The 13,865-nt window shown below is 51.6% G+C and overlaps 4 protein-coding genes and 1 non-coding gene across 5 annotated transcripts; 2 read left to right on the forward strand and 3 right to left on the reverse strand.

Moving 5' to 3' along the window:
• Positions 1–250: 250 nt before the first annotated feature.
• B0H65DRAFT_504387 (uncharacterized protein) lies at positions 251–2,018 on the forward strand (the record flags this gene model as incomplete). The annotated part of the gene is made up of 5 exons (XM_062827911.1): positions 251–267; positions 347–366; positions 794–1,233; positions 1,348–1,573; positions 1,999–2,018. 5 exons carry the CDS (start codon positions 251–253, stop codon positions 2,016–2,018), a joined length of 723 nt encoding a protein of 240 aa, XP_062685640.1.
• Positions 2,019–2,315: 297 nt separating this feature from the next.
• B0H65DRAFT_t70 lies at positions 2,316–2,411 on the reverse strand. The gene has a single exon. It is a non-coding gene; the product is annotated as a tRNA-Ile (tRNA).
• Positions 2,412–3,387: 976 nt separating this feature from the next.
• B0H65DRAFT_6500 (uncharacterized protein) lies at positions 3,388–4,419 on the forward strand. Its single transcript, XM_062831221.1, has 3 exons — positions 3,388–3,454; positions 3,514–3,816; positions 3,903–4,419. The coding sequence occupies exons 2-3, from the start codon at positions 3,526–3,528 to the stop codon at positions 4,326–4,328; spliced, it is 717 nt and encodes a 238-aa protein (XP_062685641.1). The 5' UTR covers positions 3,388–3,454; positions 3,514–3,525; the 3' UTR covers positions 4,329–4,419.
• A 681-nt stretch (positions 4,420–5,100) lies between these two features.
• B0H65DRAFT_414454 (uncharacterized protein) lies at positions 5,101–7,951 on the reverse strand (the record flags this gene model as incomplete). The annotated part of the gene is made up of 3 exons (XM_062823915.1): positions 5,101–6,501; positions 6,661–6,891; positions 6,968–7,951. 3 exons carry the CDS (start codon positions 7,949–7,951, stop codon positions 5,101–5,103), a joined length of 2,616 nt encoding a protein of 871 aa, XP_062685642.1.
• A 2,195-nt stretch (positions 7,952–10,146) lies between these two features.
• B0H65DRAFT_447772 (MBOAT, membrane-bound O-acyltransferase family-domain-containing protein) lies at positions 10,147–12,730 on the reverse strand. The gene is made up of 4 exons (XM_062825876.1): positions 12,604–12,730; positions 11,416–12,553; positions 10,490–11,348; positions 10,147–10,428 (listed from the first exon to the last, which is right to left on the reverse strand). The coding sequence occupies exons 2-4, from the start codon at positions 12,298–12,300 to the stop codon at positions 10,322–10,324; spliced, it is 1,851 nt and encodes a 616-aa protein (XP_062685643.1). The 5' UTR covers positions 12,301–12,553; positions 12,604–12,730; the 3' UTR covers positions 10,147–10,321.
• Between the last annotated feature and the right edge of the window lie 1,135 nt (positions 12,731–13,865).

Here is a 13,865-nt window from a genome sequence, read left to right on the forward strand (position 1 = left end):
GTGATTGCTGCTGTTGTGAGAAAGAGATGAGCCATAAGTAGGTAGACAGACCCTCAGGCGGGGAGGTCGAGCTTGATGACTTGGGCGCCTTTCTCCGTTCCCGAAAAGATCTTGGATCGGTGAGTCATGGTGTACAAACGTAAAGGCTACTAGAAGTTGTCGGGTTCTTCGTGCGCTGCAAAGGGTAAGGGGCCTTGGACAGCAAGTATATTAGATTCGTGGCTCCCGTCTCATCACCGAGGTAGAAACGATGGTCTGCGAATATAAGTAAGTATGAGTCCAAGTTCCCTATTGACTAATTCGCAGAAGGAACGCGAACGGTCTGGGTAACCGCACATACCTCCAGAGTTCACATTCGTGAAGCAGGTGGCCCCAAGACCCACGTCATCGTCAACTAGCGGTCCAGATCTAGGTTGGTTGCAAAATACAGTGTCCCAAGTTTATGTACGTTGATTCCAAAACCCAAGACCGGTTTCTCGCAGCTGTGAACAGCTGTCGCTTATTTTATATCAACGCCTCCAAGGCACTTAGGGCGTGATCCGTTCGTTGGCAGTTTTTTTTCTTCCTACCGTACAAGCTGTCCCGTCATCTCGGCAACGGACCTAGAAGGTCCAGATACCTACCTGCAACCGACTTCAAATCGTCTAGACTCGTTATTGCGATTGTCCATTCGCACAACCTTTTGTTAGAAGGCATCAAATCATCAAGAGCAAACACCTTGTAAGTGAGCGCATTCAAGACAGCAATAGTATACCCAGCAATGCAGTTGCTCCAAACACTAACCTGCGACAAGGAGAAACCATCCCGATGCCCGATATCAAAAGCGAAAAGCGGAGGGCCGACCCGCCCGCGCCATCGCCTAATATGGAACTGGCAGTAATTGAAATCTCTAGAGAAGAATTTCAGGCGTGCAAGAAGCGACGCATTGCCCCTGAGGAGAAGAGGAGCGAAGCCGCCAACGTGTTCACACCTTACCACTTCATGCCCGACGATATCAAGGAAGAGGACAGGGACAGGGACGACCCACTCGCATCCGCGCCCGCGCCCGCGCCGCCCAACATGTTCACACCTTACGTCTTCCACGACGAGTCCCTCGGTCAAGATAGCGACGCGAATGCGCACATCGACTACTGGAGGGACAGCCTCTCGCCGAAACAGCGTCTTCGCTTCGCTTTGAAGAAGTTATTGGAGTGTGAGTTCAGTCAGACGTTGGCCATCACCGCCGAGCACAAGGTAGGTACCGATCATACTTATTAAAACACATCTGAATATAATAATCTGATGTATGTTTCTTATAGACCATTCTACGCCCTCTCCTGCTAAAGAACTACTGGGCCAAAAGCCCAGCTAGTCTCCTCAAACCTGAAATGGGAGCGTCAGGAGCACTATACGGGTGTTGCTCGGTATCTTTTTACGCCGAAAGAGAATGGCGAGGAGACTTGCAACAAGTGTACGACTATAGACAATTACGGCCCGTTTGCGGAGTGTGTCGCTGGCGGTCGGGCGGTGCACAAGGGTGCTTGCTTCAGCTGTTATTATAAGGGCGAAGGAAAGAGTTGTTGCCTCCGTATCGGTATGTTGTTGTTTTTTTGTCTTTGTCTTCGTCTTCATCCTCCCCTCGTCTTGACCACCTACCTACCCTGTTTGTTCTTCTTGGACTTTGTTGTACTTTTTCCTCGTCGAGACGGTGAAAGTACCTCGCGCTTCTTATTGTTCGTGCTCGAAAGTGCGGGCGTATTTTTTTTTCCCTCGTTGATCCTTCTTGTGCCCGGCAGAGGCCGGCGTGAGGGTGACACCTCCGTCCCTGTCTGTCCCTGCTCGTGTCTTGGTTTTATCACTGTCAATTACGCATCAACTGATATAAAGGATTACTAGCTTATGAAAAGGCAGAGGAGAAAGCGCGGCACAGAGGTCGTCCCCCGTTTTCAGCCACAACCATTCGCAACTCTAGTACAAGATATTTAGAGAAGGCGTTGCGGTGGATTCGGAAGGAGTTAGCAATCCGTGAGGAGGATTGATTAATGATCATTTGAAGTATCAAGCGTATTAATTACGTTTCAATGCGTCCTGTACATATATGGTAGAGGTCTTCAGCTATGCTATGCTAGAAGAGAAGAGAACAATAACCGGGAGGAAGCGGGTTTATATTATCTGTTCCCCTAAAGTGGTGACAACATGAAGGGCCCCAGGAAGAAAAGAAAACAGAAAAAAATAGCAAAGCAAAGAAAAAGAAAAACACTGAATGTGTCAAATAACGGGACTGAACTGATGACCTCGATGTGTATGTGCAAAAAAAAAAAGAAAAAAAAAGAAGATGCCCAATAACAGGATTGAACTGTTGACCTTCGCATGAACTTGATATCTCGGAGAAGATATTAGTACGACGCTCTAACCAGCTGAGCTAATCGGGCTGTTGTTGAAAGTGGATCGACACATGAGTCTTATATATGGATGAGTGATGCTGCAATGTTGGCAACGATGTGACACTTCAAAAATGATGTGAATCGTGATGATAGATTGGGTCGAGCGAGGAATCGATTCCTGCTCGCTGTCTCTAACTAAATAAACTGGTGTGTGGTGTCGTGCCTGACATGCTCTTGTATGTCCGACACAGACATTGCTCTGGGTCCTGCCTTATGTGCGACATGAGCTCCTCCGGAAAGGGCCATCTGCACTCTCACAATTGGGGTTTTGGGTTTGGATGATTTATACGGTGCGATTGCTGTATTGAAAATTAGGTAGCTTCCAAATTCACCTCGCCTATAGCGGTGTGGTGTGGTCACAGCAATGTGATGTGATGTAATGCGGTGACTTTTGTTGGAAGAAGGGGATGGTGAATCATAAACTAGACTGATTAAGAAGAGGAAGAACAAGAAGGAAAAGATGAGGATTTTTATTCCATTAGCTGAACTAATCTATCTAGCCACCCCTAGTGGGCATGCGGTCCATCCACGTTCCTAGCCGGGAGGAAAACTCGTAAAACGGGTGAAAACCTCCCACTTCTCTGCCCGCCCATCGGGGCCGATGCGCTGCCTTAACAGTCTCGCGGCGGCCTCCAAACGACTTCCTCCGTTGCTAGCAGGCCTCGCCGTTATGCTGAGATGATCGAATTACAATGATTCTTAGCATGAACCATACCATGACTATCCTCCTCTCTACCCCTCCCCTCATCGCTCCCTCGCGCTGCGACAACCTCCTCCTGCGATGGCCTCATATCTACCTCTCCTTTCATCCCATCTTCTGTTTGTCCCTCAACCCATATATATCTCCTTGGCGGGTTCCAGCCCTCACTTGTGCTTTGATATGAATTTTCGCTGGGCCCCTTCCTTTCCTTTCCTCTTCTCTTTTCTTCCTTTTCCTCTGAGACGGAGGTGAATTATAACTGAGGAAGATTCAAGTTGTCCGCACAACCTTCGGCCGAGAAGGCATCATCACCAAGAGCAAAACCCTCCCTGTAAGCACATACAACACATCAATACACACGCGCTTCAAATTGGGCTAACTTGCAACAAGGAAAACATCCAGATGCCTGATATCCAGAACGAAGAGAGCAAGAGCAACCCGGCCGATATCAAAAGCGAAGAGTGCAGGGACGACCTGCCCGCGCTGCCCGCCTTGCCCGCGCCGCCCAACATGTCCACACCCTACCTCTTCCTCGGCCAAGTCATCGACGCGAATGACGACAAGGACAAGGACAACATGAACGACTCTGAGTGGAATGACAGCCTCTCACCCAAGCAGCGTCTTCGCTTTTGTTTGAAGAAGCTACTGGAGTGTAACGTCCCTGAAGCTCTATCCATCACCGCTCAGCACAAGGTAAGTATACCTCTACCTATAATACCTACCTAGGTATCAACGAACGCCGCCCGATCAACACTCTAATTCGCTGTTATTATGTTTAGACCATCCTGCGCCCCATTTTGCTCAAGACCTACTGGGTCAAGGGCGAGATCACCGGCTTCAGACTCAGAAACGGCGAGCTCACCGGCTTCAAATTTGCAAAGGGCGAACTGACCAGCTCCAAACTCGTGTGGGAAGAGCGTCCGAGGCACTATACGGCAGTTGGTCGTTATATTTTCACTCCGAAAGAGAATGGGGAGAAGACTTGCACCGAGTGTATGAACCCGGAGGGATATGGTCCGTTTGCGGAGTGTGTCGCTGGCGGTCGGGCCGGTGTGCATCAGGGTGCGTGCTTGAACTGTTATTATAAGGGCGAAGAGGAGGGCTGTTCCCTCCGTATCGATATGTTTCCTTCCCATTTGATTTTACCTGCAACACATATTCATGACACGGTAACTAAGAACATGATTTACTACCCCAGGTTTTGAAGGTGATCAGAAGAAAGCACAGTATCCCGGTAGTCGTGTCCCGTTTTCAGACGAAACCATTCACGACATTCCGACAGAGGTGTTAGTGAAGGCGATGGAGATACTTGAAGCTGAGATTAGAAGGCGTAAGGAGGGTATTTAGGTTATGGGAAGTATTAAGCGTTATTTAAACGCTTGATTGCCCCGTACGTATGTATGGTCAAGGACTTCTGGGATGATGGTATGCTATGCTAGTGAAGAGCACGATAAGCAACCTTGACATAAAGCCAGTTTTATTACCAAAAGGGGCTAAACAAAGGTCCCAACACCAACTGACCACCCACAACCCCCAAGTAAATGGGTTTCAATATCCCTTGCTTATCTCGAGCTTCTACTAAATTGGACTTGATTCCCATGTTTGCTATCCAAATCTGCGACTGATCAAGTGCTGCCAGATGTATCCTGATGTGCAGGTACAAATCAGTTTGCATACTCGACCAATAATTACTAGGAGACAAGTTTAATATGAAGCAAAAAAGTTAGGGTAAATGCAAAAAAATCGCCTAACACGCCTCACCATGCAATTGGTAGTATCCCCCCCCTTTCTTTCGACTTCAACAGATATCAAGATGTCCTGTCCCTCTTGCCGCCCAACGCGGTCACAGTAATCCAATAGTTTTTATGTGTAAACAAAGCTGTTTCTCTCACATCTTAAACTGAGATTGTTCAGGTCCTCATGGCAATACCATGCCTGCCACAATTTCGACTATTCCCTTCCTCTCTATTCTTCAAATCAGAACTGTCCAGGCGGAAACTGTCCAGACTGCTGAAACTGTTGAGATTGATACGGTCCAGACTGATATGGTCCAGGTTGACGAGGCAGTGGAGGCTGTATCCGTTTCCCGTCCAAGAACTGGGCGCTCCTGCCGTCATAGTACAGGTTCCTGGTCTCCATCTGTCTTCTTGCTTCAAAAGCGGCACGCTCCTCTTCATCCAAAGCGAACGCCTTCTTGAGCCACCCAAACGCGCTTCGCTTTTTCTTCAGCGATTTCCCACCGGTCGTCTCCTGGCTCGCTGTCGTCCCTGTCGTCGTGTTGCTCCTCACGCTCATGCCCATAGCAGAAGGGAGGTTTCGTGGCGGTATCTGGTGAAGCTGGCCAAGTGGCTGTTGGGGAGACTGGTATGGTGACTGATACGGGGACTGTTGCCCCTGCACGCTGTACTGAGTTCCTGAAGTGTGCGGTCTTTGTTGCAAGGGAGAGTGCGGGCTCGCTTGGACAGGGCGCCAGAACTGCATCCCGCTTTCTGAGTGAGGTGAGGAGACAAAACCAGGGTGCATGAGTGGTGGCGGCGGCGGAAAGTCGGAGACTGTATCGAACGATGCGATCGAGTTAACTGGTGGTCGCTCCATGTCCGATCCATAAGCAGAATCCGATGCCTGGTACGCTCTGGACGATGGGAACAACGAGTCTCGGTATTCTGGCGAGTCGGGTCGAGATATATGTATCGAGTCCGGCGGTGTCGTCTTCTGTGAAACTTGTTGTCTGGATGAGGATCTTTGCTCCGGATGGACTACTACCTCTGGCAGTGATTCCGGCGATATTCTGTGGCTTTGCTTCGATGTTGGTCTGGAGTCCCTTGTCTCAACCGGGGCCAACTTTGGCTTCGAAGGTTGCGGTCTGAGCTGGGGTGACTCTGGTGTCGTCCTGTGGCTTTGCTTTGATGTTGGTCTTGAATCTCTCGTATCAACCGGGGCCAACTTTGGCTTCGAGGGTTGCGATCTGAGCTCCTTCGAGGGTTGCGGCCTAAGCTGGGGTTGTGCTGCACGTGGATTATACACCTTTGCCTCCAATGTCGGTTCCTGACTATACACCTTTGCCTCCAATGTCGGTTCCTGACTATACACCTTTGCCTCCAGTGTCGGTTCCTGACTATACACTTTTGCCTCCAGTGTCGGTTCCTGACTATACACTTTTGCCTCCAGTGTCTGTTCCTTCGGCTTTTCAATGGTGGGCACCGGTGATTCCGGCTTGTAGCTGACCGGTTCATCCTTCGGCTTCGGGCGGTCGAACACGCGAGGAGAGGGAAGAGGCGATGTTTGTGGTGTGTACGTTTTGGGTTGAAGGAGGTAAACCGGCTCTTCTTCTTCCTCCTCTTCTTTGATTTCCTCCTTTATCTCGGGAGTTGTCTCAAGCTGAGATGGCGCAAGCTGAGGAGGGGCGGGCTTAGAGAGCCGGCGAGGGTTTCGGGCTGGCGGGGGCGGAGACTGTATTGGTAGTTCCAATTCCGTTGAAGACCTATTCGCACTATCCTCCACTGTGACTTTCTCTTCTGTGATCTCCTTCGATGGGACTGTCGATGGGATATCCATTGACGTTGAATGCGTAGGTGTACGAGTAATCTTCAGATCGAAGTATGAGGTTGGCGACGACTGCTTGCCCTCCACGATCGAACTGAGCCGCAACGATAAGCGAGGGGGTGTATTTGGAGTTTTGGCGATGGGAGACGTCGGGGGTGTTGTTACCGAGGATGCGTCGGAAGCATGGGGGCTGTGACGCGGTGATGTGAAAGGCTCGATGGTGAACTGGGAGAAGGTCAGCAAAAACAAGAGGCATTCGGAATGCAATGCAGCAACCATGTAATAGGTAGAGGATACTCACTCGTGTCTTTCGGCTCACTTCACCCGCCCTCCGCTCCATCTCGGAAATGATGCCAATCAACTGGACAATTACTCCATTTAGAGCATTGCCCTTCTCTTCCAAGTCCATAAACGCTTGGAACCACCCATCGGTATTTCCCTTCATTGCATCAAATATGTCGATTACGTCTGGGCGCTCTTTCCGCCAGCGGCCGTGCTGCCGTTCCGCCAGATAAATAGTAAAATCCCTCGTAGACTCCAGTCCTTCGGTAATGTCATTCATGATTTGCTGAAGGGCGACCTGTGTCCGGGCCACGATATGCTCGATTTTCTCGTTTCCTTGAATAATTCTAAGCCGAAAGTTGCGATCCTCCAGCATCCGTTCGAAAACCTCGATGTTATCCATAGGCAACCTCAAATGAATGATGCGCTCGCTTAAATCCTTGGTTGCCAGGCCAATATCCTCCAGGATCGTCTCCAGAAACTCATCCACCTCGTCAATATGCCCCTGGAGAATTGTCACGACGGACATTTGGCTATTCGCCATCCCGTTAAGCAAAAGATAAACGCCAAAGGAGATTTGCGACATCAGTCGACGCAGCTCGTGCGTTTGTTGCCCCGGACGATAGCGCCATTGGGCCGCCGGGGGTTTGGCCGACTTGTCTTGCTCCAACAGCTGCTCCCGACGGGTTTTGGCGTCGCCGGTACGCAGTTTGGGTTTTGGGGTCGCACCGCCCTGGGTGGCTTCGAATAGGGATTCTGCGAAGGCTTCTTGCATGGACGGAATGGGATGACGGGGCGCTGGTGGTGGTCGCGGTTGCGGTTGTGGCTGCGGCGGCTGCTGCTGTCGTTCGTCCCGGTGGTCCAACTTCCTTCTGTGCCTGTACGACTCGGTTTGTTCTGTGTCCGACTCGGTGGCTGTCCCTTCGTCCTCGGTCCCTCCATTATCCGGAACCAGGACGATGGGAAACTGGCCATCCGGACTGAGGGGTGACGATCGGGCCATGATAGGCACTTGTGGTGTGGATAAAACCACTACGGTTTAAACAGAGATAGGCAATCAAAAATAGCATCGATGAGGAGCCCGAACTGCTAGCTTCCCATGGGCCTCGCGGGCGACGGGGTCGTTTGGCTTCTCTCCTTACGGCGGCGATCGACAGCGACGGCAGGTTGTGGGATGAACGCGTGGAGGTGTGGACGACGGCGTGGTACGGTCGAGGGAATGGCCGATTTGGTAGCGGATCTACCAGGCAACGAAGCCAGTGCACCGGGCCGGCGCTGGCAATCCAGATGCACTCAGTGCTGCAGGTACCCGCAATCTCAGCGAGCTCAGGACCCTCCTCCAGTGGGACAGGTGCAGCTGTCAGGCGGACGTGGCGGGTCGGTAGTGGAACTGTGGAAGTTCGGATTGAATGCCTCCCGTCAATCCCGTCGCGATGTCGAACTGGAACCGTGTACCTGGGCTCGAATGTTGAACCGTGATGCTGTACTGCGTATTGTAGTGTAAGGTACCTCTAAGGAACGCCCTGGCGGTGGGCTCTGGGCGGCCCTGGTGTTGATAGACGGCGGGAGCTGGATTATCAGGACTATCAGGACTATCAGGGTGGGAATCGGGGGGGTCCGATCGGCAGAGGTGTAAATCACGGTCCTTCCGGGTAGTGGTCGGTCTTTACGGCGTCGTTGGCGTGTTTGGTGGTTGTGGGTGGGACACACGGCGGCCAAGTTGTAAGTGGTTTGGAACTTTTGGAATGCGGAAAGGAAGAAGCGCTTCACAGGTCGCGTCCAGGCATGGACAGTTCAACCGCCGAGTTGTTGGTGAAAAGGAGAACAAAGACAGGTCGAGTTCGAAGCGAAGCGAGAAATTCATAGCACTACCTGAGAGCTGACGAAGACTCCATGGCGCCTGTCCTCGCCTAGACACCGGCAAACATTGGAAGCCGAAAAGCTGGGGAAAATAAAATGAAGCTCAGGTGAGCCGGCGTCGAATGAGAGCGGAGGGCAAGCCAACGGTAGGGGAGGGAACCCAGGTCTATCGAAATGGAGCATCTGGCCGGGCCCCATCGAGCACTCCGGTTCCTGGCGCCGTCCCTGGGCCGTCCCTGGAGCTGGGCGAACAATCCATGTTGTGGGAGACGCTGTCCGGTCGAGATTGGTCCAGTATCTCCCAGGGCACATGCAATTGGATGCAGTCAACTGTGCCCCTGGACTGCAGCTGCATTTGAAGGAACATATTTTGACTTTCTTTTCCACATGTGAGTGAGCACTCTCACCTTCATCTCCCAATTTCAACCAACAGATATCAATATTCAGTTGGGCGTACATGAAAGAACCAACACGTTTAGTCAGGAAGACGGGAGATCAGATCGAGCCCCAAGCCTCTTGGTCTTCGTTTTCTTTTCCGCTTTGGGGATCTACATTTCCCGGGCGCCTACAAGGAGCCAACCTCGCAGAAATATGCAGCTCGGTTGCCGTCTCTTTTTACGCACCCTCCAGTCTACTGGGATTCCTTCAAGTCCACGTTTGTTTGGCCAGACTTGATTTTCATTTCCACCTTTACCTTGCACTTTCACAAGATGGGCTGCTACGTGTATCGGTCGGTACGTTCCATTGTAAGTTTGCTTCATTACCGCCATCATATCCGCAAATCTGTATTACCCTGACGAGCCTGAGTACGTACGAATCTACGATGGAACTGATACAGTAATGTCCCCTGTTAATGCAAGCCCCCCCTTTTGCAAACACTTACAAACTGACCCATTAGATGCAAAAGATTTTGCGACCCGGATTCCCAGTTTTGTATGTAAGTGAGGCACCCCTTAATGCAAAAACCCCCCCTAATGCTAAGACTCCGAGCTGTCCCCCATAGTGCCGGAATTAGTTGCATTAACAGGGGACATTACTGTAAAAGCGTTCCCTAGGGCGGTTACATCCAGCATCGATCCATTTCTTCTTGCTTCCCAAAAGGGCTTATTGCCGCGCTGTAAATAGGATTGTGGAATGTCACCTAACCTCTTCCCCCATGTAGAACGTTAATATGGGATCAAGGGACCCTCGACTCCTCGAGACCCCTTTCCCAAGAGAGGCACATAGCTAGCTAGTAGGTATGTAGTCTGGGGCGTGACATTTGCATGGTCAACGCCACACAGCCCCTCCAAGCGAAAGAGCGTCGCCATGATATTCTTACGAATCTTTATACAAAGCGTTCTTTTTCAGTGATCAAAAGATAAAACTATTTTGATACTGCGCTGCTATCCGCTTACCAAGTCATCTATCATCGTCTATCCTGTTTAACTTATGGTATACCACAGTATACGGCAAACTATGACATTTTCACCTGGAATAAAATAATCACGGACCGCATACCCACACATACCACTCAGCACTTCAAGTCAATGCCCTTCCTCAACTCCGACTGCCTGATCTCAAACATGACCTGAATACCCACGAACAGCGCGAGGCATGAACCTGTGAGAAAAGAGATGCCTAGTTGACGTATGTTAGTAAAATTGTCCATCAAGATCAAGCAAGCAGTATAGCGACGTACCAGACAACCCCCTAAACAGGCCCTCCCAGAGAGCCTTCATAGCATCAACACCGCCCCCAAAGCCCACCACGTTCGCGCTGATCATCATCAACACGTTTCCAACCGCGCCCACACAGCACAGCATCCTGTACGCCGTCGGCCTGCCCTCCCACTTCCTGCGCGGGAACAGATAACCGGCCGCGATCTCGGGCAGGAAGAACGCGACAATGAGCCAGCTCCACACGAGCAGCTGGAAGTCCACGTCGTGCCAGATGGCCACGAACATGAACACGGCCAGGTACGTGACGGTCGAGTAAGCCGCGCTGACGAGCGTCTTGAAATTGGACCCGCCCAGCGGGATGTAGATGTAGCGGAGCGTCCACCTGTAAAAAGAGCGGTGCCAGGAGCGCCAGAAGGACAGGGTGCTGTAGTTGTCGCTCACGCACCGCAGCATGTTCTCGGGCGGGTCGATGCCGTCGACCAGCGCCCAGAAGCGGAAGAGGCGCCAGGGGACCAGCAGCTTTAGCCAGATGATGTGCAGCTTGAAGAAGGAGAGCAGGGCGATCTGCGCGGGCGTGTACGAGGACCAGTCGGGGCGCGCGTTGGAGATGGCGTTGGCGTAGTTGAAGTGCAGCACGAACTCCATGGCTAGGAGCACGAGCAAGCACCGGATGCCGTACTTGACGGTGCGCGAGAGCTCGATGCTGGCGGACTTGTACCGGCACTGCGAGATGTAGTCGTTGAAGGTCAGGATCGGGCCGGCCAGGTACAGCGGGGCGTAGATGGCGTAGGCAAAGTAATTGCGGAAGGAGTAGTTGTTCTTGGGTGCCGGAGTGCCGACCCGGTCGCGTTCAGAGAGGTTGGCAGGGTCTAGTTGCTTCTTCTTTGGTGCGTTAGTAAGAGCGCAAACTGGAAAGGGGACAAAGATTGGATCAAAGTGTGTGTACCTCGATGGGACTGCCGCCCTGTCTGTCTGTCATCCAGGCATAGTCGAGGTTGAAGCTGATCAGTCGGAGAATGGTGATGTTGAAGAGAATGTGCCACCGGTTCAGGAGTCCTTGTTGGTTGTCCATCCAGGAAGCAAGATCAAGCAGGCTGTCTGGCGCGAAGGGGATCAAGTTCACGAATGTCTTGAACCTGTAACCATCATAGACCTTCATAGTCACCAGGATGTAGAGGTTGAAGATCCATGTCGCCCATGGGACAACCTTCCTCGGGAGCCTAGTTGCAACTTGATAGTTCAACCACAAAAGACCTAGGATTTTGAGTCCGCTGGTACCATGGAGAGCTGTGAGGAGAATAGTGCCAAAGAACGCATCAAACGATATGCGCTGCTCCAGTCGTGCCTCCGCAGCTCTGGGTGAGGTTTCCGAGGCACCAGGTTCAAGCCGGGTGGGCTTGAAGAGGTTCCAAACTCGGCGCAAGAGCGGTTGGACGACGAGTAGTCCAAAGATATGCGGAATCTTCCCCCGAATCGTTCGTAGCTGGCTGTCCGATACATCCACTTTGCGACCCAGCATCCATCCGTCTGACAGATAGCGCTGGAACTTTGGGTACCTTGGGTCAGATTCCCTGGATACCTCAAAAGGAACCCAAAACATGTAGGGAATCGCGATCAAGAACACCAAGTAGTATAGGTAGAACTCGGGCGTGCTCCATTTTGACCTCTCTGCTCTCTTCCCTTTGCTCAAGCCGCCATCCTGTGCTCCAACTGGATCTTTCCTCGCCTCGGTCGCAAGTTTGTATGGGACGGACGAAGGTGTTGTGAATCGTGTGTCGAGCGTGTCTAGTTGGTAGATGCTTCGAATGAAGCCGAGGATGCCGCCTCCCATCTTGCCGTGTAGAATGCGCGAGTTCAGATCATAACCGAGCTTTAGTGGAGACGTAGAAGTCGCGTAAGGATATGTTTTGCTTCGAAGCGTCTGATTTCGGGTTCGTTCGTTCGGTTGTGACCTTTTCGATGTCGCGAGAGATGGTTGGCCTCGTCCCGGGTAGGGTTTGTCCTTCAAGGTTCACGATGGCTTGGCTTGGTGTTGACTCGGCGCAAACGCTATACGGAGGTGCTTTCGACTGTATGCGGGACGCCTGTAGGTCAATTAGCATCCGGAAAGAAGCTAGATATAAATAGTCCTTACTTTGATATTGACCGCTCAATGGTTGTGGCGTTGTTCGTATTAGAGAGCTGTCCTCGAACTATTCAATCAAGCGATACAACGAGCGACATGGATAACAAGTGGTGGTTGTTCTAGCTCCAATTTCCCCAGAAAGGCGCTGCAACTTTGCAGTTGCTAGCAGCTGGCGTGGGGCCGTGTCAGCTCGAGCCACGTGCGTGTTGCCCCTGAGTCCCTGAGCTCTCCCTCGGCCCCCGTTCTGTTGGTTGACTTTGCGCTTGTCACTTTTTTGGGACCAGACACAAGTACCCTTTTTGCGTGCTCCTATGCGTTGTCCCAACGGTCCAGACTCCGGTATCAAGAACTAGTACAGATGTTCTTTTGGTCGTCACCCTCGAAGATATCTTGAAGACATGTTCTCTCAAGCTTCGCCTGAGCCCGACTCGACGAGCAAAACAGAAACCGCAAGTGGCAAGCCTGCCTTCTACCATTCAGTTGCTTGTTTGAGATACCCCTGAGTGACCCGTGCCCCCTTTTCACATCTGCCAGCACCCTGCTGGCGGTGCGGGATCCAGGAGAGGCCTGCTTACCATTCGTCGAACCTGATGTCAGCCCGTTTCCTATAAAGTTCCATTCGATTTTCTGCTGGCCATTGTGAGGGTGAAAAGGGTGATCTTATGTGACAGAGCCGCAATAGAAGGGCGGGATCGTGATTCCCGGGTCCAACTCTGCAACACCGTTCCGGTTCAGACAGGAGATACCCGGGTTGAGTTTCAAACAAGAGATCGCCAGATTTGACCGAAGCCATCACAAGATGGTCAAATCAAGTTCTTGTCAATGCCTCTTGTCTTTGGACATACGTACGCTCACATATAAGCGCCTTGAAGAGTTTCATCTTCTTTCAGCCCGGCAAGTTGCAGGTGTTTGGGAGACGAACTCAAACTGCAGATGAGCTGGCTACACAAAGCCGCCCTCTAGATATGAGTAAAGCTTGACGGGAAGATGGGAGCTACCGTCAAGCCTACTTCTCGAGAGGTCTAGGCATGTTACAGATCAATGAGACAGATGCCAATTAAGCTTATCGTCATACATCAAGGGTGAATGGTGCTGCCCTATGTCCTACCAATACGCGGGTTTGGTTCACACAGCTCACCAAGTCGGGTGCTTCCAGTCACTTGTGTCCATTTTGTAATTGAGCCCCTGACCCATCGTCCCTCTCGCCGTCGTCGGACCCCCAGACCCTGTCTGCCTGTGTGTGAGTCCCTGACTGCATTCCATCCATCGAT

This window comes from Neurospora tetraspora, assembly GCF_033439725.1.
Source record: "Neurospora tetraspora strain CBS 560.94 chromosome Unknown B0H65scaffold_1, whole genome shotgun sequence".
In the NCBI taxonomy this organism is placed as follows: domain Eukaryota; kingdom Fungi; phylum Ascomycota; class Sordariomycetes; order Sordariales; family Sordariaceae; genus Neurospora; species Neurospora tetraspora.

Bases quoted from the DNA above. Each gene is read 5' to 3' on its own strand.
- B0H65DRAFT_6500 (XM_062831221.1), top strand. From the start codon at position 3,526: ATGCCTGATATCCAGAACGAAGAGAGCAAGAGCAACCCGGCCGATATC. The intron at 3,817-3,902 runs GTAAGTATACCT...TATTATGTTTAG, and splicing joins CCATCACCGCTCAGCACAAG to ACCATCCTGCGCCCCATTTT.
- B0H65DRAFT_447772 (XM_062825876.1), bottom strand. From the start codon at position 12,300: ATGGGAGGCGGCATCCTCGGCTTCATTCGAAGCATCTACCAACTAGAC. The intron at 11,349-11,415 runs GTACACACACTT...GCACCAAAGAAG, and splicing joins AGGGCGGCAGTCCCATCGAG to AAGCAACTAGACCCTGCCAA. The intron at 10,429-10,489 runs GTACGTCGCTAT...TACGTCAACTAG, and splicing joins CCTGTTTAGGGGGTTGTCTG to GCATCTCTTTTCTCACAGGT.